The following is a 20,056-nucleotide window of genomic DNA, read 5'->3' as shown; positions in this document are numbered from 1 at the left end:
TGGTCACAGGGAGAACTTGCAAACTCCACACAGGCAGTACCCAGAACTGAACCCAGGTCGCTGGAGCTGTGAGGCTGCGGTGCTAGCCACTGTGCCGTCCATTTTACACTACTACTAAATGTTGCTAGGACTTTAACCCAAGAATATACCAGTATTTGTTTTCTAGCTAGATGCAAGTCAGCAGTGAACATGAGAAAATTGTGCTTTTTTGCCTCTAATATTCTGCCTCCCTATGTACTTAGGGTATAGTTTCACTGGTGGTGGCTCTTCAGCATCTTGCCCACGTAGTATTCTTAGATGAATTGAACTCTGCTTTTTTGTCATGACTAGGTTGGGAGTACTGAGTTCAGTTGTAGCATTCTGACAGAAATTGCCTAACTTTGCACCCACCTGGATATTACCTGGGACCATGTAGGACTGTATGGCTGACCGCCACACCGTAGAATAAATCTGTTTGCTGTGTGGTGTTGGGTGAGGAAGAAGGAAGTGAGTATGCTCATTATTCATAAACTAATTTGTGTGTGCTTGTTTCTCTTAATCAGGTGTGGCCATCCTTCGGAGGAGTGTGAGATTGTATGCACCATTTTATTCTAGTGATATCATTATTGCTTCTCCCTTGGGCTTGCGGACAATTATCAAAGCTGAGGGTGACAAGACAAGGGATTTTGATTTCCTCTCCTCTATTGAAATATTAATTATTGACCAAGCTGATATTTACCTTATGCAAAACTGGGAACATATTGTGGTAAGAATTTCCAACAATTTTCAGTGAATTATCTGAAAAACTCAATTTTTTTTTTAGTAATTGGAAGTTTATTCTAAGCATGTCTTGCCTTCAGGGATACCTAGTATTTCTAAAAGCATTTTAGGTTTTAATATGCTGACTGCCAAAATTATAAAGATGGGATGATACATTCAGATTTAGTAAATTGAAGTTTATCAACTTGTTAGTATTTCAGCATTGAAATTAAAATGGAAGTAGCTCTAATTTTGTTAAAATTATAGTATTTCGCAATAACTACTATATGAAGAAACCAAATTCTGAATTCATCAAATGAACAAAAAACAAAGCAACCACTGCTCGTATGCTCAAAGAACTGTCGCATTAATAAAACATGCCTATCTGAAGGGATTGGAGAAGTTATAGTCATCTTTACAGAAGCCTTCAAAGATGCATTTGATTTTGAAGCAGTAATAATTAGTTCAGAACAACATCTGTCACTAAGTTTGGGAAAGATAGCAAGAAAATAAGACCCATTTGTCTAATTTAAATGGGTGCAGTAGTCAAATAGTTATTGTACTGGACCAGCATTGCAGAGGCTTTGAGTTCAGACATAAACATGGCAAATTACAAAACTGAATTCAGAAACATCTGGTAATTTGTGGGATTGCAGCAAAAAGAAAAGCCATGAAAACGACAGGACTTTTGTAAAAACTCAACTTCTTCACTAATGTACTTCAGAGAGAGCTTGACATACATGTGACTCCAATCCCATGCTATGTAGTTCACTGTTAATGCCCCCTGGTGTTTTGGGACAACCTAAATCAAAATCAAATTTAAAAAAAAAACACATGAGACTCGGGCTTCGATCGATTTATATAAGGAGAGTCTATCTCGGGCATTCCTAGGTAGAACTCTGACTTTACAGTCAAGAGCACAAACTTGTATACCGTATACACTTTAATTAAAACAATGGTGATTGATTACACAGTCCGATGAACATACAGCCTCAGCCTTATCAAAACACATACCAGATGGCTCCATCCCAAGTCTATTATCTCTTTGTTTCCCATTTCACCAACATTCCACAGCAATGGTTGATTGTGTGGCCTCGAGGCCCCTGGCTACAACCTTCATTACCTAATCCTGCCCTTTGCCCTAGCAGTTTATCTGTTTCTTTTCTCAACCTGACTGCTATATTCTGCTGAGATGCTTATCTAATTCTCAGTTTGTTTCTACTTGACCCCTTCAAGTCCCCCCTTTTGACCCTTGGCCTAGCCCATGATGGGCCACAACTCTTAACCGTGATCTGTGTCCAACCCTCACTGCTCTCCGCCGCTCATTGATACCGGCCAGGTATCGAGCTTAGCGTTGCAAAGACAATTGATCACACCATCTGTTTGGGTCTGCCCTGCAGTAAAGGCTCACTAACAACTTTCTTAATCCTCGAGTTCTCATGTCCCCATCCTACTGGCCTCTCCTTGTGTGCCCTCCTGATCCTGTGGATTAAACATGTCAAATATACAACCACCGCTACTTGGACGATGACCAAAATGTAAAAGATGATCCTGAACCGGGGGGTATCTGGACGTTTGAACCCCAATTCCACAGATCCTCCCACCATGTGGTATCATCGTTCTGTTAGACCTCCTCTTCCAGCGCCTTATTTTGTTGTTGTTGTAATGTATAATGCACCCTATGTACCTGCTGCAGCCCCTCATAGATGCCTGTGAGGTTTCTGGGCAGTGGTGGGATAGAGTGTGAGAACTGCCTCAAGTATTGAGGTTTTCCTTTTATGCTCTCGGTAACCTGCAGGTTGACGGTTTCCATTTTATGTATCTCCACCAGCTCTACCTTGCCCACCCTTGTTGGTACCTGTGGGTGTAGACACACCTTGTGATTAGTTATCGGACAGGATCGGATGTGTCCGTCCTGATACTCCTGTTGTATCATGGTCAGACAATATCTTTCCTTTCCCACATATGCAACGTGGGTCAGTTCCATTACTGTCCGTATAGCTTCCATTGTACAATTGATCGTTGCATTAAGTCCACATTTTGCCGCTTCAGTTATATAGATTGGGTGTGGACACACCACAGCAGAGGCTCCTACACTACATCTATCTAAGGTGGTACCTACCGTTTCCCCCTCTATTTCTACAGCATATGGCAATATACTATGATATCTTGTGTAATAATCTTCCCTTATTACCCCAATGTTCTCCACTTTGTATAATGCCTTACTGGGTATTGATTCTGGTATAACCGGGATTGCCAGGACCACACCTATCAATAGGCAGTTATTGACGATACATTTTTCATCAGTTTTATGCACATGGGTTAAACCTCTGAGCTGGCAACCAGTCAGGTACTGGTTCCGGTGATGGGACAGGTTAGACAAGTGGGTGTTTGATATCCACAGGGGAACTTCACCCTCATGGAGCTGTCTCAGGCTGTCCCGCGTCTGCTCAAGCATCCAAGATCCATAAGTGCTGCAGACATCATTCCTAACTGCATCCTCAGATGTTACGCACTTCGCCAATTAATTCATTTAATGGTCCACGTGTGACTCTCAAATACCGTAACCAGATCCTGAGCTAACCACGTCCGGTTTTGATCCATACCGAGCTATCCGCTCTGGATCATTTGTCCCTGTCTGAGGCTTACCTTAAGTTGGGTGCTTAGCGGCCAGACCTTTTGGTCCACTGAAGCCAAGTCAGTAGAATTTACGACTGAAGTTCCTGTGTTACAGCGTGGCAGCATCATTTAATAAACTACGTTTTCGTCGGTACCTCCCCTGAGCAAGGGATGCACCCCTTGGTCGCCCCCAGGCATTAAACTAAAAGGCCTGCGTTATTACTTGTTTTACCAAAGCCTCATACAATGTTTGGGTTTCCACCAGGCTCCACTGAGGTAATTTAATGTTAGAAATATTTAGGACAATGGGTACCAGCTCATGATGTACATTATCATACAAAGTCTTTCTCGTTTTTGTTAACACTAGCCCATTCTCTGGCCCAGGGTTTAGTGTTGGGCAAGGGGGGGGTCTGTTATTTGTGTCCTTGGTGTCGGTGTTCTGTTAAGTCAGCTGATGCTGTTGTGGCAAGAGGTGGGGTCGTGAGTTGAGTTGGCTTTGGGTAAATTTGCCATGCTCCATGTCCGCCACTTAGGTAGATCCCCTTGTCCCTAAGTTCTGGCTCAAAGGCTTTACCTTCACGTGTGGGTTCACATCTGATCATCAAACAGTCCTGTACAAGGGGCCAACAAAACTCAGCCATCCCGTTGTATTGTGTCTCATTGAGAATGATGCACACCCTGGTTAGGTTCCGGAATTGGAAGCAGGCCCAATCCGGGGACTGACATTGACAGTTACTTCCCCAATGCCACACCGGAAGCATGTTGTCTGCCGTATGTTAAGCTCCAGGGTATTTGAGTCCCCCTTCCATTTTGCCATTGAGTACAATCCGATTGTCGCTTGGCGGGTTGAACCTTTGCCGATTCCCAGTCCCAGGAGCATCAGTATTATGGCTAACATTTTGTAAGATATAATGGGCTTTCCAGTCGTCACTGGTCAGCCATGATTAACTTCTGCAAAACAAAATCAGTAAGTTACATGTTTCAGCTGCGTCGAGTGTTTTCAGCGTCCCTTCCCTCTGATGTCCGGACAGGCGCAGGTGTCGCTAGTCATTATTACCTTGTAGGATCCTATCCACTTAGGCGCAAATCCCAGTTTCTCGGGCATTACCTTTACCATTACTTTATCTCCTACATTAGGCATTTTTGCCTGTTGCTCTTTCATGTCCGTTTCCCTATCCTGTATGATCTGCTGATCTCTGACCTCTTGTTTCAGCTCATGCAATTGTGTGCACAGTTCTTTCACAAATCTTTTAACCCTTTCTCTCATGGGCCCCACTTCCTTACTACCTGCTACAACATCCCCTGGCAATCTCATCGCCCTTCTTGTTATTAATTCATACGGGGTTAGTCCAGTCATTCTGTTGGGTGTTGCCCTGAGCCTCATTAGGATTCCAGGCAATAGATCGGCCCAGCCTCGTCCTGTTTGCTGGATGGCTTTAGCCAAAGCCCTTTTTAACGTCCTATTCATTCGTTCCGCCATGCCTGAGCTTTGCAGGTGATGGGGATATGAAACTTCTGTTTTATGCCACTTAATGAAATCTTTATGAAACTTACAAGTTTCTTTGATCACCCTACCTGTGAAATGTGTCCCTTTATCCGAATCTATCTGCAAGGGTATTCCCCACCTGGGGATCACTCCTTCAGCCATTATTCGAGCCACTGTACTGGCTGGGCAGTCCCGTGTGGGAAAGGCTTGCAGTGATGTTGTAAATTGGTCGCTGATGACCAGGCATAGTTCTTTCCTCCACTCGGCAGGAGGGGCTGCGTAAAATCACTTTGTATCTGCTCTCATGGCCCCTTCGGCCGGGGTTGGTGTGACATATGGACCTTTATTGGTTCTGCTGTGCACACACCAAATGCTTCTGGCAATATTTTGCTACATTCCCTCCCATACCTTGCCACCACCAGCTCATTCTCCCTAACATGGCTTCCCTCCCATGGTGTGCATTCACCTGGTATAATTCATCAAGTTATGGTGGATACGAAGCTGACTGTCCTTCCACCGGATCCCGTCGGGGAGTTCAGCTGCACCCTGCTTCTCCCGCTGTCTCTGCTCCTCTCCTACATCTATGTGAAGGTCTACCAGATTTACTACTTCTGGCCCGATCGCAATTGCAGCTATTGGTGACACTGGGTCGGATGTGGCTTCCGCATCCGCCCAATGATTGCCTACTTGTATTGGGTCTGTCCCTTTCTGATGCGCCTTAACCTTTATTACTGCTGTGTCCAGTGGCAGCTTTGCTACCTCTGCCAGCTCCCTAATTATTGCCTCATGCTGAATATTTCCCCCTCCCAAGGTGACAGAACCCTGTCGGTTCTAGTTCACCATGTAGTCATATGCCTTTGGGTAGTACATCTACTGTCAGTGTAAATGTTGGCCCGCTATCCTTTTGCCATCCATAGGGCCTCTTTTAGGGCTATCCATTCTGCTACCTGAACTGAAAGGTCTCCTGATAATTTACCAACACCGACAACATGTTCCCTTTCGTTAACAACTGCCCCACCGGTATACGGGGTCCCATCCACATATCTACGGGACCTATCCACAAACAGGGTCATATCTGCTCCTTTTATCTCATCATCCTCTAAGATTCCTGGCGTCCCTTCCTCCAACTCGAGCAGACAACTGTGCTCCTCCCCTTCCTGCAGCATGCTCTCTGCTGGATTAACTCTGTTGTCACGGACGGTCACGACTGATTTATCTCTCGGTAACAGTACTGCTTCCCAGGTTGCCCATCTACTGTCAGATACCATCCTAAGTTTCCCTGTATTCGGTAATTCCGCAATAGTGTGTCTCGTATGAGGAACTGCCTTCCCCTGTCTTTGTTATAGGTTCACAGACCTTCACTGCCCATGATGCGCAATCAAGTGTTGCTACACAGTGGGACATGCTGCTGACTACACTGGATTGCTTGGTTGAAAAATATGCTACCGGTCTGATGTGATCCCCTTGCTGTTGGGTTAGTACCGCACTATAAAACCCGTCCTCGTTGTGGGCATACAGATGGTATGGTTTTCCCATGCAGGGTAACCCTAGTGCTGGCGCGAGGATGAGCGCCTGTTTTAATGCAGTGTATGCTCGTTCCCGTTCCTCTCCCCATTCTATACTGTCCTGTCATGCCTTTCTCCCCTGCCCCCCCACCCCCCCCCCCCCCCCCCAACCCACCGGGTCAGATCCTGTAGGGGTGCTGCGATTTTCGCAAAGTTCTCTACGAAATTCCGACAATAGTTGAATAGTCCCAGGACCTTTCTAATTCATCTTGCGTCCACCGATCTGGGCATTCTATCTATGGCCTCCTTTCTACTTTGGGGGAGCACCCGCTTGCCCTGTGTGACCTGGTACCTTAAGTATTTGACCCGTTGTTGTCCTAATTGAGTTTTCTTCGGGCTCACCTTAAATTCCATCTTCTACAGTAGTTTTAAAAGGCTCAGTTGGGCCCCTCCATGCCTCTTGGTGGTCTTTGAGGCAATCAAAATGTTGTCTACGTATTGGACTACGGTACTGTCCTCGGTTATGCTTGCCTGACTCAGTGTCGCACATGACCAGGTGAAAAATCGCCAGGCTATTGTGAAATCCCTGAGACAAGCACGTCCAAGTATATTGCCGGTGCCCTACAGTGAATGCAAACTTGTCCTGGGATTACTCATGCAACGGGATAGCCCAAAATCTGTTCGCTATGTCTAGTACAGAGAAGATGGTATGTTCTGGCACCGAGCCATTAAATATAGTAGCAGGACTAGCCATTGTCGGGTGTTCTCTAGGTGTTACTTCATTCAGGGCTGTGTAATTGATAGTCGGTAAGATCCGTCAGGCTTCCCGACTGGCCAAACGGGGGAATTTGTGGAAGACTGCAGCCTCCTCACTATTCCTCCACGTTCCAGGCTCTGTACTATTTCCCACACTGCCTCCTGCGCCTCCCATCTAGTGGGATATTGCTTTCTTGGGGCATGCTCTGATCCCGGTATATAGACGGGTGCCATGTTAACCCTTCCACAGTCATGTTTGTGCTGCGCCCAAACCCTGGTGATTTGTCGCTCAGCGCTCCTCAGGGACCGTGGTGTTCCCATGGGTCTGGGTCAGCCTTGGTCACCGCCGTCACATTGCGATTGATCATAGAGGTTCTTTTCCCTTTGAGTGGACCCCGCATCAGTATCTTATGGTACCCTGGGTTAATCAGAGCCCCCAGCTCTATTAAAAGGTCCATCCCCAGGATACTTCCTTCCGTGGTCTTACGTATACCCATAATCAGGTGGGGATCATTAATCGCCTACTTCTAGAGGGATAGTTTCACTGCGGTTTGCTTCAATTCTTGTCCCCCCCCCCCCCCCATCCCAGACAAAGTTACTGTTTTTGTTGTTACTGGTAAATCCAGGTCTATGATTGCTACAGATGCCCCAGTGTCGATTAACATACTGCACTGCTGGCCCCCTAATAGCGCGTCAACAAACATTCGGGGGTCCCCCGAGGGTCGATGTCCCCAATGCGTGGTTCTCGGCCATATCCCGGAACAGTTGCTGGACCTCGTCAGCTGTCAAGTACTGTTGCCCTGACCTGCCACTAGAGGTCTGTCTAGGCCCTTGTCCTTCCTTTCCGTCACCAGATGTCCAGCAGTTACTCCGGTTGTGCCCTGGCTTTCTGCAGTTCCTACATCAGTTGTTGGATGGTGCCTTTCCTCTCTGGCCCCTTACAGTCCTTTGCCATGTGACCTTGTTTGCCACAATTATAGCATCCCTTTTGTGTGGTCACCGCTGCTATAGCTCCTACTTTATTTGCCTGCTGGTCTAAGCCAGTAGCCCATCGCATGATATCTATATAGCTTCCTCCTACTGATAAACCATTTTTAGGACCTTCTGGTGCTCCGGGCTGAATACTTCCTTCACCAGTTTTTAAAATATCTCTTCTTCCCGGCAGGGGCAGCCATCATCATTGGTGGTTTTATCGGAGGTGGGGAATACTCCTGCCAGCTGACAGTCCTTAGTCGGGCAACATTGTCCCTCTTCTCTTTCTCTTTTTACCTTGTCAGTGTCACCCACATCCCAAGAACAAATAGGTATTTAGGAAACTTCGTACGTTTTTGCAAGTGATTCCGCTATATAAGTTTTAATGTGGTGTGTAAATTCAGTCATTTTTTTCAGTGCAATACTCTCACTTGTTGCAGCACCTAATGAAACATCTTAACCAGCAACCTCATGAGCCACATGGAGTGGATTTCTCTCGTGTGCGGATGTGGAGTCTGAACAATTGGTCCAAGTATTACAGACAGACTTTGGTCTTCAGTGCACTTCAGGATCCACAGATTAATGCTATTTACAGTAAACACTCTTTCAATTACAGAGGACAGGTTTGTTTGTTGTGAACTTTTTTTATTGGCTATCTGGATTTTGGGGAATACTGTTGAGTCTAATTTTAATTGAAGAACAGTGTAAATTGGTTGAACCCAGTTTGCATAAACAATATTGTTTATTCTGTAAAAGTTAATGCAAGTAACCAAATGATTCTCGCTCCATACTGACTGCTTTGGGTCTGACCTGTGCTGCATTTAGGTTGTAGAAGAGTGGCTCTGAAGAAATAATCCACATGGGTGCCAGAATAGACTGTAAAATAAACAATTTGGTGTCGCTGTTTAATAGCAATTGACTGCACAGAATGAGTATTTTTATACAGTTCCAGCATAACCTCCCTTCTCTTATAATCTATGTCTCGGCTAATAAAGGCAAGTATCCCTTATGCCTTCATGACTTGTCCAGCCACCTTCAGGGATCTGGGAACCTGCACTCCAAAGTCCTCTTTGCCTAAACGCTACTCACTATCCTTCTTTATTGTGTATTCCCTTGCCTTGTTAGCCTTCCCCAATGTAGTCATCCAGCCTGATCCCACTCTCCAGCTCTTGGTCTGGAGCCTTGTAGGTTATGGCACCTCAAGTACATATCCAAGTACTTTTTAAATGCGATGAGGATTTCTGCCTCTATCACCCTTTCAGACATTGAGTTCCAGATCCCCACCATCCTCTAGGTGAAAGAATTTTCCGTCAAATTCCCTCTAAACCTCTATGCCCCCTGATTATCGACATCTCAACCAAGGAGAATAAGGCCTTCCTATCCATTCTATCTAGATCCCTCAATTTTATACACTTCAATTAGGTCTTCCCTCAGCCTCCTCTGTTCCAAAGAAAACAACCTTCTCTTATCCAATCTTTAGTCATAACTAAAATTCTCCAGTCCAGGCAACATCCTCATAAATCTCCTCTGTACACTCTCTAGTACAATCACATCGTTCCTATAATGCAGTGAACAGAAATGCACACAGGACTCCAGCTGTGGCCTTACTAGTATTTTTATATAGTTCCAGCATAACCTCCCTTCTTTTATAATCTGTGCCTCGGCTAATAAAGGCCAGTATCCCTGATGCCTTCATGACCACCTAATTGACCTGTCCAGCCACCTTTCAGGGATCTGTGGACATGCACTCCAAGATCCCTCTTTGCCTCTACACTACTCAGTGTCCTGTCATTTATTGTGTATTCCCTTGCCCTGTTAGCCTTCCCCAAACGTATTACCTCACACTTCTCCAGATTGAACTCCATTTGCCATTATTCCGCCCACCTTTCTAGTCCATTGATAGCTTCGTGCAGTTTGCAGCTTTACTCTTCATTATCGTATGGCCAATTTTTGTATCGTCTGCAAACTTCTTAATCATAACCCCCTACATTCAAGTCCAAATCTATATTTTTATATATATATATATAAAAGATATGTATTAGTATATATGCACCATAAAAAGCATGGGAGCTAATACTGAGCCCTGCAGAACCCCACTGGAAACAACCTTCCAGTCACAAAAACATGCATCGACCATTACCCTTTGCTTGCTGCTTCTGAGCCAATTTTGGATCCAACTTGCCACTTTGCCTTGGATCCTGTGGGCTTTTCCTTTCGTGACCAGTCTGTTATGTGGACCTTATCAAAAGCCTTGCTTTAAATCGAATGCACTGCCCTCATTGACCCTCCTGGTTACCTCCTCAAAAAATTAAATCATTCGTCAGATACACCCTTCCCTTAACAAATCCTTTCTGACTGTCCTTGATTAATCCATGTCTTTCTAAATGAAGATTTATCCTCAGAATTTTTTCCAGTAATGTTTCCTAGATGGTAGCGTTTCACTTCAGAGGTGCATTCTACAACAACTTCAACATATCTTGTATCCAATAAAGGGTATTTTTCTTGATTAAGACAATTTCTGTGGAATCGATGGATAATTTCAGTGTACATTTTGGTCAATTTTAGTGAACTTTTTTTTCAAAGAAACATATTTCACCTTTTTAAAGTAGCACATTTTGAATGGTCATCGTTCTTTTCCCACTGTTAACCCTGTGTGTCACTGCTGTTTGGTCAAGAGGCCTGGGAAACTAGTTTGGGGGTCTGTATCTCTGCTGTTACCATTCTAACTGCACATAAAAAGATTTCTCCTCCAGTGGATAGTTAGCTAGTTTCTGTTTAGTAACTTGTCCATAGCATAGCTAAGATCGTGAGTGTATTGTGTAGGGAACTTGGACGATTTATATGTCACTATTTTGTGATGCAACATATGGGTGCACCAATGCATTGCATCACCAAACGGACAGCAGGACAAACTTAGAGATTTTGTTTCTGTCTTTTAGGTGGCAGTAAGGAACATGCCTCAAACTGGTTCAATCTGCCATGTTGTTGTGCAGTTACCACATGTTTTCCAGCGAGTGGATGTCTCCAGCTTCACAGGTTTACCTGATGCAAGGTAATCCATTACCAAGAGCATTGGATGGACTTTGAATTATATCTGCAGTATTACTTGGGGATCGCAGGTGGTGGGGTGGGGAGTTCACAGACAAATTTCAAGCACCTACCACTGGTGCTCCTAAGTCAGACAGCATAAGTAGTTGCATAGTAAAACTACCCCTACTTTGCCATAACAAAAGCTTCTGTGTCTGTTTTTTCCTGTTCTTAACAGCCACTTTTTTAAAAAGCAAAATACTGCAGATGCTGGAAATCTGAAATAAAAACAAGAAATGCTGGAAATATTCAGCAGGTCTGGCAGCATCTGTGGAGAGAGAAACAGGGTTAACGTTTCAGGTCAATGACGAAGGTTCTGAAGAAGGGTCGCTGACCTGAAACGTTAACTCTGCTTCTGCATCCACAGATGCTGCCAGACCTGCTGAGCATTTCCAGCATTTCGTGTGTTTATATAAAAGCCACTTTTTTTTTGTTGTCTGAGTATACTAGCAATTTGGAGAAGATCAGGAAACAGTATATGTTGCAGGCCTGCATTCTTTGTAAATTTGTGACTGACTGAGCTCATTTCAATTAGCAGAAAAGTGTTTCAGTCCTTGTATGTCAGCCTGGCTCAGTTCAGTTGGTATAATAAAAGCAAAATACTGCAGATGCTGGAAATCTGAAATAAAAACAAGAAATGCTGGAAATGCTCAGGTCTGGCAGCATTTGTGGAGAGAGAAGCAGAGTTAACGTTTCAGGTCAGTGACCCTTCATCAGAACTGGTAGTGCACTCTGAGTCAAAATCTGTGGATTCAAACCTTATAATGGATTTGAGCACACATCTAGGCTGACTGTAATGCAATACTAAGAGAATACTGCATTGTTGGAGGTGCTGTCTTTCAGATGACACCTTAAACTGAGGCCTTGACTGCCTGCTCAAGTGGATATAAAATGCCCCATGGCACTAATCAAAGCAGAGCAAAAGAATTCTCCTGGTATCGCAGCCAACATTTTCCCCCCTTGCTCAAAAAAAAATCACACGCTAATTATGGGACAAGGCTATATGCACATCAGCTGCCAAGTTTTCCTACCTAACAACAATGACAACATCATAAAAATAATCCATTGATAGATTGTAAAGCACTAAGGGACCTCCTGAAAATGTGCTCTTAAGAGTCGTGTGTACATGGAACGCTGATGCAGAATTTTTTTTAGAGGTTCTGTTTTTCAGAACATTAAAACCAAAATTTAATGTATTTTTTTTTATATTTTAATGGCCTTTTGGCTGAATTATATTTCATGTTTCCGAACAATTATTTTTTGACACTATTTGAACCCCATGTGAGCGTGTGGCAATTGTATTCGTTTGACAGGTGAAGATGTCTTCTACTGTATAATAGCCAAGTAGATTTATGTTGAGCAGATAATTGGGCATATGTTGGAAAAAAAAAAGTCAAACTATCAAGTGAAATGGAAGTACAAATGAATACAAGAGCTTCATTAAAATGTGAGGGTGAATATTAAAATTAATGACCACAAGATATTTATGGAGAAGTCTGGTGATTTGACCTATATTGCTGTTCATCCAGATAAACCCTATAGTTCCCTATAGTAACATTTAGAAACATAGAAAAATAGGAGCAGGAGTAGGCCATTCGGCCCTTCGAGCCTGCACCGCCATTCAATACGACCATGGCTGATCATCCAGCTCAGTACCCTGTTCCTGCTTTCTCCCCGTATCCCTTGATCCCTTTAGCCCTAAGAACTCTATCTAACTCTTTCTTGAATATATTTAGTGATTTGACCTCAACTGCTTTCTGTGGTAGAGAATTCCACAGGTTTACCACTCTCTGGGTGAAGAAATCCCTCCTCATCTCAGTCCTAAATGGCTTACCCCTTATCCTTAGACTGTGACCCCTGGTCCTGGACTCCCCTGCCATCGGGAACATCCTTCCTGCATCTAGTCTGTCCAGTCCTGTTAGAATTTTGTATGTTTCTATGAGATCCCCTCTCATTCTTCTAAACTCCAATGAATACAAGCCCAATCGACCCAATCTCTCTTCATATGTCAGTCCTGCCATCCCAGGAATCAGTCTGGTGAACCTTCGCTGCACTCCCTCCATAGCAAGAACATCCTTCCTCAGATAAGGAGACCAAAACTGCACACACTACTCCAGATGTGGTCTCACCAAGGCCTTGTACAATTGCAGCAAGACATCCTTGCTCCTGTACTGGAATCCTCTCGCTATGAAGGCCAACAGACCATTTGCCTTCTTAACTGCCTGCTGCACCTGTCTGCTTACTTTCAGCGACTGGTGCACAAGGACACCCAGGTCTCGGTGCACCTCCCCCTTTCCCAATCTATCGGCGTTCAGATAATCTGCCTTTCTGTTTTTGCCACCAAATTGGAGAACCTCAAATTTATCCACATTATACTGCTTCAGCATGTATTTGCCCATTGACTCAGCCTGTCCAAATCACACTGGAGCTTCTCTGCATCCTCCTCACAGCTCACACTCTCACCTAGCTTTGTGTCATTTGCAAATTTGGATATATTGCGTTTAATTCCCTCATCTATATCAATATAGTGAATAGCATCGGGTCCTAGCACTGATCCCTGTGGTACTAGTCACTGCCTGCCACTCGGAAAAAGACCCGTTTATTCCTACTCTTTGTTTCCTGTCTGCCAGCCAGTTCTCTATCCATGTCAGTACCTTACCCCCAATTCCATGTGCTTTAATTTTGCGTGCTAATCTCTTAAATGATTCAAGGATATGCACCTCTATTACACCTGTGAAAGATCAAGATCATCCAAGGGAAGCCACTTTCCCTTGGATAAAGTCTGTTGCATGTCTGCTAATTGGTGAACAGTTCCAATGGTTTGCCATAGTATTGTGATATAGTGACATTGAAGATATGCTGCAGATAATGGTGAATTCTGAAAATTGAGTGCTACAAACCCACAAACTGAGTAGGCGGTATCAACTTTTTCATGACTACATACTTTAATGCAATTTATCATTTAAGTTTACACTTTGTTGCAAACATTTTGTAACTTGAGTGGAATAAAGACATGAGGAGTAGGCCATGTGGCCTTACAAGCCTGCTCCACCATTCATTGAGATCCATGGCTGATCTGATCGTGGCCTCAACTCCACTTTTCCTGCCTGTTTCCCATAACCCTTAACTCCCCTATAGTTCAGGAATCTGTCTATCTCAACCTTGAATATATTCAATGACTCAGCCTTCACAGCTCTGTGGGGAAGAGAATTTCAAAGATTCACAACCCTCAAAGAAGAAATTCCTCCTCATATCTGCCTTAAATAGGCGACCCCTAGTTCTAGATTCCCCCATGAGGGGAAAATTCCTCTCTGCATCTACCCTGTCAAGCCCCCTCAGAATCATGTTTCAATAAGATCACCTCTCATTCTTCTAAACTCCTATGAGTATAGGCCCAACCTGCTGAACCTTTCCTCATAAAACAGCCCTTTCATCCCAGGAATCAACTTAGTGAACCTTCTCTAAACTGCCTTCAATGCACGTATATCCCCCTAGAAATAAGGAGATCAAAACAGTACACAGTACTCTAGCTGTGGTCTCACCAATGCCCTGTACAGTTGTAGCAAGACTTCCCTACTTTTATACTCCATCTGCCTTGCAATAAATTCCAACATTCCATTTGCCTTCCTAATTACGTGCAGTACCTGTATGTTAAAGTTTTGTGATGCATGTGCAAGGGCACCAAGATCCCTCTGTACATCAGCATTCTGTTATCTCTCTCCATTTAAATAATTTGCTTTTCTATTCTTCTGACCAAAGTGGATAACCTCACATTTTCCCACATCATACTCCATCTGCCAAATTTTTGCCTACTCACTTAACCTATCTATATCCCTTTGCAGACTCTTTGTGTCTTCCTCGCTTGCTTTTCTATCTGTCTTTGTATCATTAGCCAATCATTAGAATCATAGAAAAGTTACGACACAGAAAGAGGCCATTCAGCCCTTGCAGCACCTGATCCGTAGCCTTGCAGGTTATAGCAGTTCAGGTGCATGCCCAGGTACCTTTTTAAAAGAATTGAGGATTTCTGCCTCCACCACCGATCCAGGCAGTGAATTCCAGACACCCAGCAACCTCTCATGTCCCCTCTAATCCTTCGACCAATCACCTTAAATTTGTGCCCACTGGTAATTGACCTCTCCACTAGGAGAAACAGGTCCTTCCTGTCTAATCTACGTAGGCTCCTCACAATTTTGTACACCTCAATTAAGTCACCCCTCGGCCTCCTCTGTTCTAAGGAAAACAACCCGAGTCGATCCAATCTTTCCTCATAGCTGCAACTTTCAAGCCCTGACAACATTCTTGTAAATCTCCTCTGTACTCTCTCCAGAGCAATTATGTCCTTCCTGTAATGTGACCAGAACTGTACGCAATACTCCAGCTGTGGCCTAACCAGCATTTTATACAGTTCCAGCATTACATCCCTGCTTCTCTATTCTATACCTCGACCAATAAAGGAAAGCATTCCATATGCCTCCTTCAACACTATCTACCTGTCCTGCCACCTTCAGGGATCTGTGAACATGCACTCCTAGGTCTTTCACTTCCTCTATCCCTCAATATCCTCCTGTTTATTGTGTATTGCCTTGCTTTATTTGCCCTCCCCAAATGCATTACCTCACACTTCTGATCGAATTCCATTTGCCACTTTTCTGTCCGCTCAACCAAAGCATTGATATCATTCTGGAGTCTTCAGCGATCCTCTTTGCTGTCAACTACATGGCCAATTTTTGCGTTATCTGCAAATTTCCCAATCATGCTCCCACATTTAAATCCAAATCAATAATATATACTAGAAACAGCAAGGGACCCAACACTGAGCCTTGTGGACCGCCACTGGAAACCGCTTTCCATTCGCAAAAACATCCGTCGACCACTGCCCTTTGCTTCCTGTCACTGAGCCAATTTTGGCTCCAAATTGCCACATTCCCTTGTATCCCATGGGCTTTCATTTTTCTGACCCGTCTGCCATGTGGGGCCTTGTCAAATGCCTTACTAAAATCCATATAGACCACATCCACTGCATTACTCTCATCAATCTTCGGTCCCTTCATCCAAGTCATTAATATGGATTGTAAATAGTTGAGGTCCCAGCACTGTTCTCTGTGGCCCCACAGTTTGCCAACCTGCAAATGACCTATTTATCCCAACTTTGTTTCCTGTTAGTTAGCCAAACCTCTCTCCATGTTAATATATTACCCCCAACACCAGGAGCTCTTGCCTTGTGCAGTAACCTTTTTCATGACATCTTATCAAATGCCTTTTGGAAATTCAAATACACTGCATCTATTGGTTCCTCTTTATCCACCCTGCTCATTCCATCCTCAAAGAGCTCTAATAAAATTGTTAAACACAATGGGCTGAATTTTACAGGCCCCCTGACATCGGGGGTTGTGGCAGGGGGGGGCCTGGAAAATGCCTCTGGGAGAGACCTGTCCCATATTACCACCGGCGGCGAGGTCTCGTGGCGGCCCCCCGTCACTCGACGATGGGGCCAAAATTTAAATATTCTAATGAATGGTTGCATGAATGAATGCATAATTGCTTACCTCATCGCGCCAGCCATCCCGTTCCCATATTATGGCCGGTTTGCTTCACTCCCGCGCCGCCCAATCCTCAACCAGTGAAGCATGGCGGAACGCTGGTGGGAGGGTGGGGAAGAAGTAAGTTTTCAGGGCAGGGGAGGGAGCTGGGAAAACTATTGCGATTGGTGGAGGGGATGGTGGGAAGGGGTTGAAGGTGAAAGTTAATAAAGTTCGGGGGGGAAGAGGGCAATTAATACATTTTTGGTCATTGAAGGAGTGGGAGAGGGGCTTGATTCTTTCTTTCATTAAATTTTTAACATGAATTTTATCATGTATATTTCTTTAAAAATTAAAATGGAAGGGCTTGAAGCCCTTAAAAAGCCGGGTCTAATATCATGGCAGCTCTGCGGAGTAAAAGCTGCACGTGCGGACCGCCATATTTGAAGCTCGCCGCCGAGGGAGTAAAATTCGACCCAATGTCCTTTTCGTATAATCAAGGTGAATCAACATAGATTTATTATGATTTTCTAAATGTCCTCCTACTACTTCCTTAATATTGGATTCCAGCATTTTCCCAATGACAGATGTTAGGCTAACTGGCCTATAGTTTCCTGCTTTCTGTCTCCCTCCTTTCTTGAATAGGGATGTTACATTTGCAGTTTTCCAATCTGCTGGGACCTTTCCAAAATCTAGAGAATTTTGGAGGATTACAACCAATACATCCACTATCTCTGTAGCCACTTCTTTTAAGAGCCAAGATATTTTGTCACTACAGTGCTGGTCTCCTCCTTTATTTCCTGAGCTACCCCACCTCTTTTCCTTTCTGTCTATCTTTGCGAAATGTCAAGTACCCCTGAATATTCAGTTCCTGGCCTTGGTCACCTTGGTTTACAGGGTTGATCAGAATTCCGATGTGTCAAAGTGAAGTGAGTCAGTTGGTAATCAAGCTCTAAGACTTTAACTATTAAAGTTTTGCATGCAAATATCCTGACGTAATTCTGCTGGTAGATCTGAAATCTATTATGTGGCAACTTTAAACCAGTGTAGCAAAATACCCAAATGTGGAATATTAAGTATTTGTTGATGACACTGAATGTTTGTTTAATTTCTGCAGTTGGTGGACCAATAAATAGTGATTCTAGTGTTTAATATCAAATCTTAGAATGCTTTCAATACATTGATTTGTTTTTTGTTTGCTCAAAAGGTTTGAATTCTTTATCCAGAAGATTTTGCCTCAGTATAGAGAAGCAGTCATGTCTCATACCTTAATTTATGTACCTATCTACTTTGATTATGTGCGACTGAGAAATCACTTCAACCGCGAAGAAATGAATTTTTCTCATATTTGTGAATACAGCAAAAAATCCTCTATTAATCGAGCAAGATATCATTTCCTGAAGGGAGAGAAAGCGTTCCTCCTATTCACCGAACGTTTCCATTTTTACAACAGGTAAGATTCCGGTATTTCAAAGAAGCTTATACACTAAAGCCCTGTAATTGTCAGTTTTTCAAACTGTTACATTGTTTACCCATGGTGTCAGTAAATATTGAATAGTATTTTAACATCTGTGATGTTCACAATAAAGATACAATTTTACAGGACTTGAGGAAAAAAAAAGTTATAATTTTAGAAACTAGCTGATTTATGTCAAAGAATGGGTTTAGACAGATTGGATCAGCAAACCCTTGTTGAAACCTAGTGCCAGACTTAAAAGGTCAACAGACACATCTATGAGGTTTAAATAAAATTAGATGCTTCGCATTCCCTTTGAGTTTATTTCTAATCAGAAATTATGAAATTGAGAACAGGTGGCAGACAGTGGCAGGACTCGTACTTTACCATCTTATCTACAACCACAATTTTTATGATTTATTCAAAGTGTAGGCTTTGGTATCGTCCCCTTTTTAGTTCCTTACCCTATTCAATTGAATTTCTGTTCAAATCGAAGACATTTGGTCTATGGCAGCTTATGAAAGCTGTTTTGAGTATGTAAAATAAGTGTACACTTCAAGCAGCTCCACCGTGTGTAGTTCCATCTAATAAGTTGCTATTTTTAAAAAAAGTAATCCTGCGTACTCCAGCAATTGAGATCTAATGGCATATTAATAATTGAATTTTCGGAACAGTTTAATGTGATCTGTTATGTCTGTTAAATGTGTCTCATTTTGAATAATTCAAACTTTTTTAACATAGGTACACAATTAAGGGCATCAGACATCTTATTTTCTATGAGCTTCCTACATATCCACATTTCTACAGTGACGTTTGTAACATGTTGAAAGCAGCAAATAGAGGTGATGAAGCTACATGGACATGCACTGTTTTGTATTCCAAGTACGATGCTCAAAGGCTGACGAGAGTTGTGGGAGCAGAACGTGCTGCGCAGATGATTCAGTCCAAGAAATCTGTGCATTTGTTTGTAACTGGAGAAGACTCGTAACATAAAATGAGGACTAACAGCATTCAAACAGTTTTGTGATGACTGGAGTCGTGTTTGAAATTGAGATTATATTCGAAATATTAGCCTGTCTTCTTTGGGGATTGATAAACCTGCTGTACATGTTTTGTCTTTTTACTTCAGGAATGCAACACTTGGTTGCTCTTCATTTTGTGAAAACTTTATGTACCTTTCAAACTTGTAGATAACGTTTCATTTAATGTAAAATATGACCCATTGTGATTTTTTTATTTTTACTAATAGTTTTCCCCTGAATCCATGAGTGTGAACCTATACTCTGGAAACATCCTGAGATTAGACTAGCTGCAATAAATGACTCACAGAAAATACTAGCGTTTTCAAATAAACTGCAGTTCTGTTTATAATTTCCTATAACCGTGATCAATTGTGTTTTTTAACTTTTAATACAGTTTTCAATCTTAATTTTCAGAGACTATGAAGCAGTTTTGGATGTCATTAATTGTGAAAGGTGTTGTATAAATGCAAGTTTGTTATAGTTATTGATCACTGTGATCTACCATAGGTTGTAGTGCCTAATGTTAGTGGAGTTTTGTCTTTATTCTATCCTTTTGGCTTCAGTTTGAACCATCTGTATTGCAACAGCCAAAGAAAGATATATGACTCTTAGCAAAATGAATTTGGTTAGTTGCCAATGGTTGAAAATCATTTGAAACTGCTCATAAGTCAACCTAGTTCCACAAAGATGGACAGTTCAGAGACAGAGGACTGTAGGAGTAGATATGACTGTCATGTATTGTTCACTGGGTCTGAGTATTTGAGGGATGGGGGATTTTTTTGATAAATAAAAGATGCCATCTTTAATGGCTATCTGTGGGCTCACAACATTTTTAAAAAATTGTCTCTGAAGGGTGGGGTGATGTAAGTTAAAACACTTCATTCACTCAGTGA

The 20,056-nt window shown here is 43.0% G+C and overlaps 1 protein-coding gene across 1 annotated transcript in view; it reads left to right on the top strand.

Moving 5' to 3' along the window:
• The window catches only part of utp25 (UTP25 small subunit processor component), a 55,110-nt gene extending 35,588 nt beyond the window's left edge, over positions 1-19,522 (top strand). Inside the window, exons 8-12 of the mRNA XM_068045099.1 lie at positions 543-745; positions 8,517-8,699; positions 11,016-11,128; positions 17,893-18,138; positions 18,883-19,522. Coding sequence (XP_067901200.1) covers positions 543-745; positions 8,517-8,699; positions 11,016-11,128; positions 17,893-18,138; positions 18,883-19,129 — 992 coding nt within the window. The 3' untranslated portion in view covers positions 19,130-19,522. The remainder of the gene's footprint in view (positions 1-542; positions 746-8,516; positions 8,700-11,015; positions 11,129-17,892; positions 18,139-18,882) is intronic.
• Positions 19,523-20,056: the final 534 nt, after the last annotated feature.

Source organism: Heterodontus francisci, chromosome 13, assembly GCF_036365525.1.
Source record: "Heterodontus francisci isolate sHetFra1 chromosome 13, sHetFra1.hap1, whole genome shotgun sequence".
Taxonomy (NCBI): Eukaryota; Metazoa; Chordata; class Chondrichthyes; order Heterodontiformes; family Heterodontidae; genus Heterodontus; species Heterodontus francisci.
This window is presented reverse-complemented; position numbering and strand designations above follow the sequence as displayed.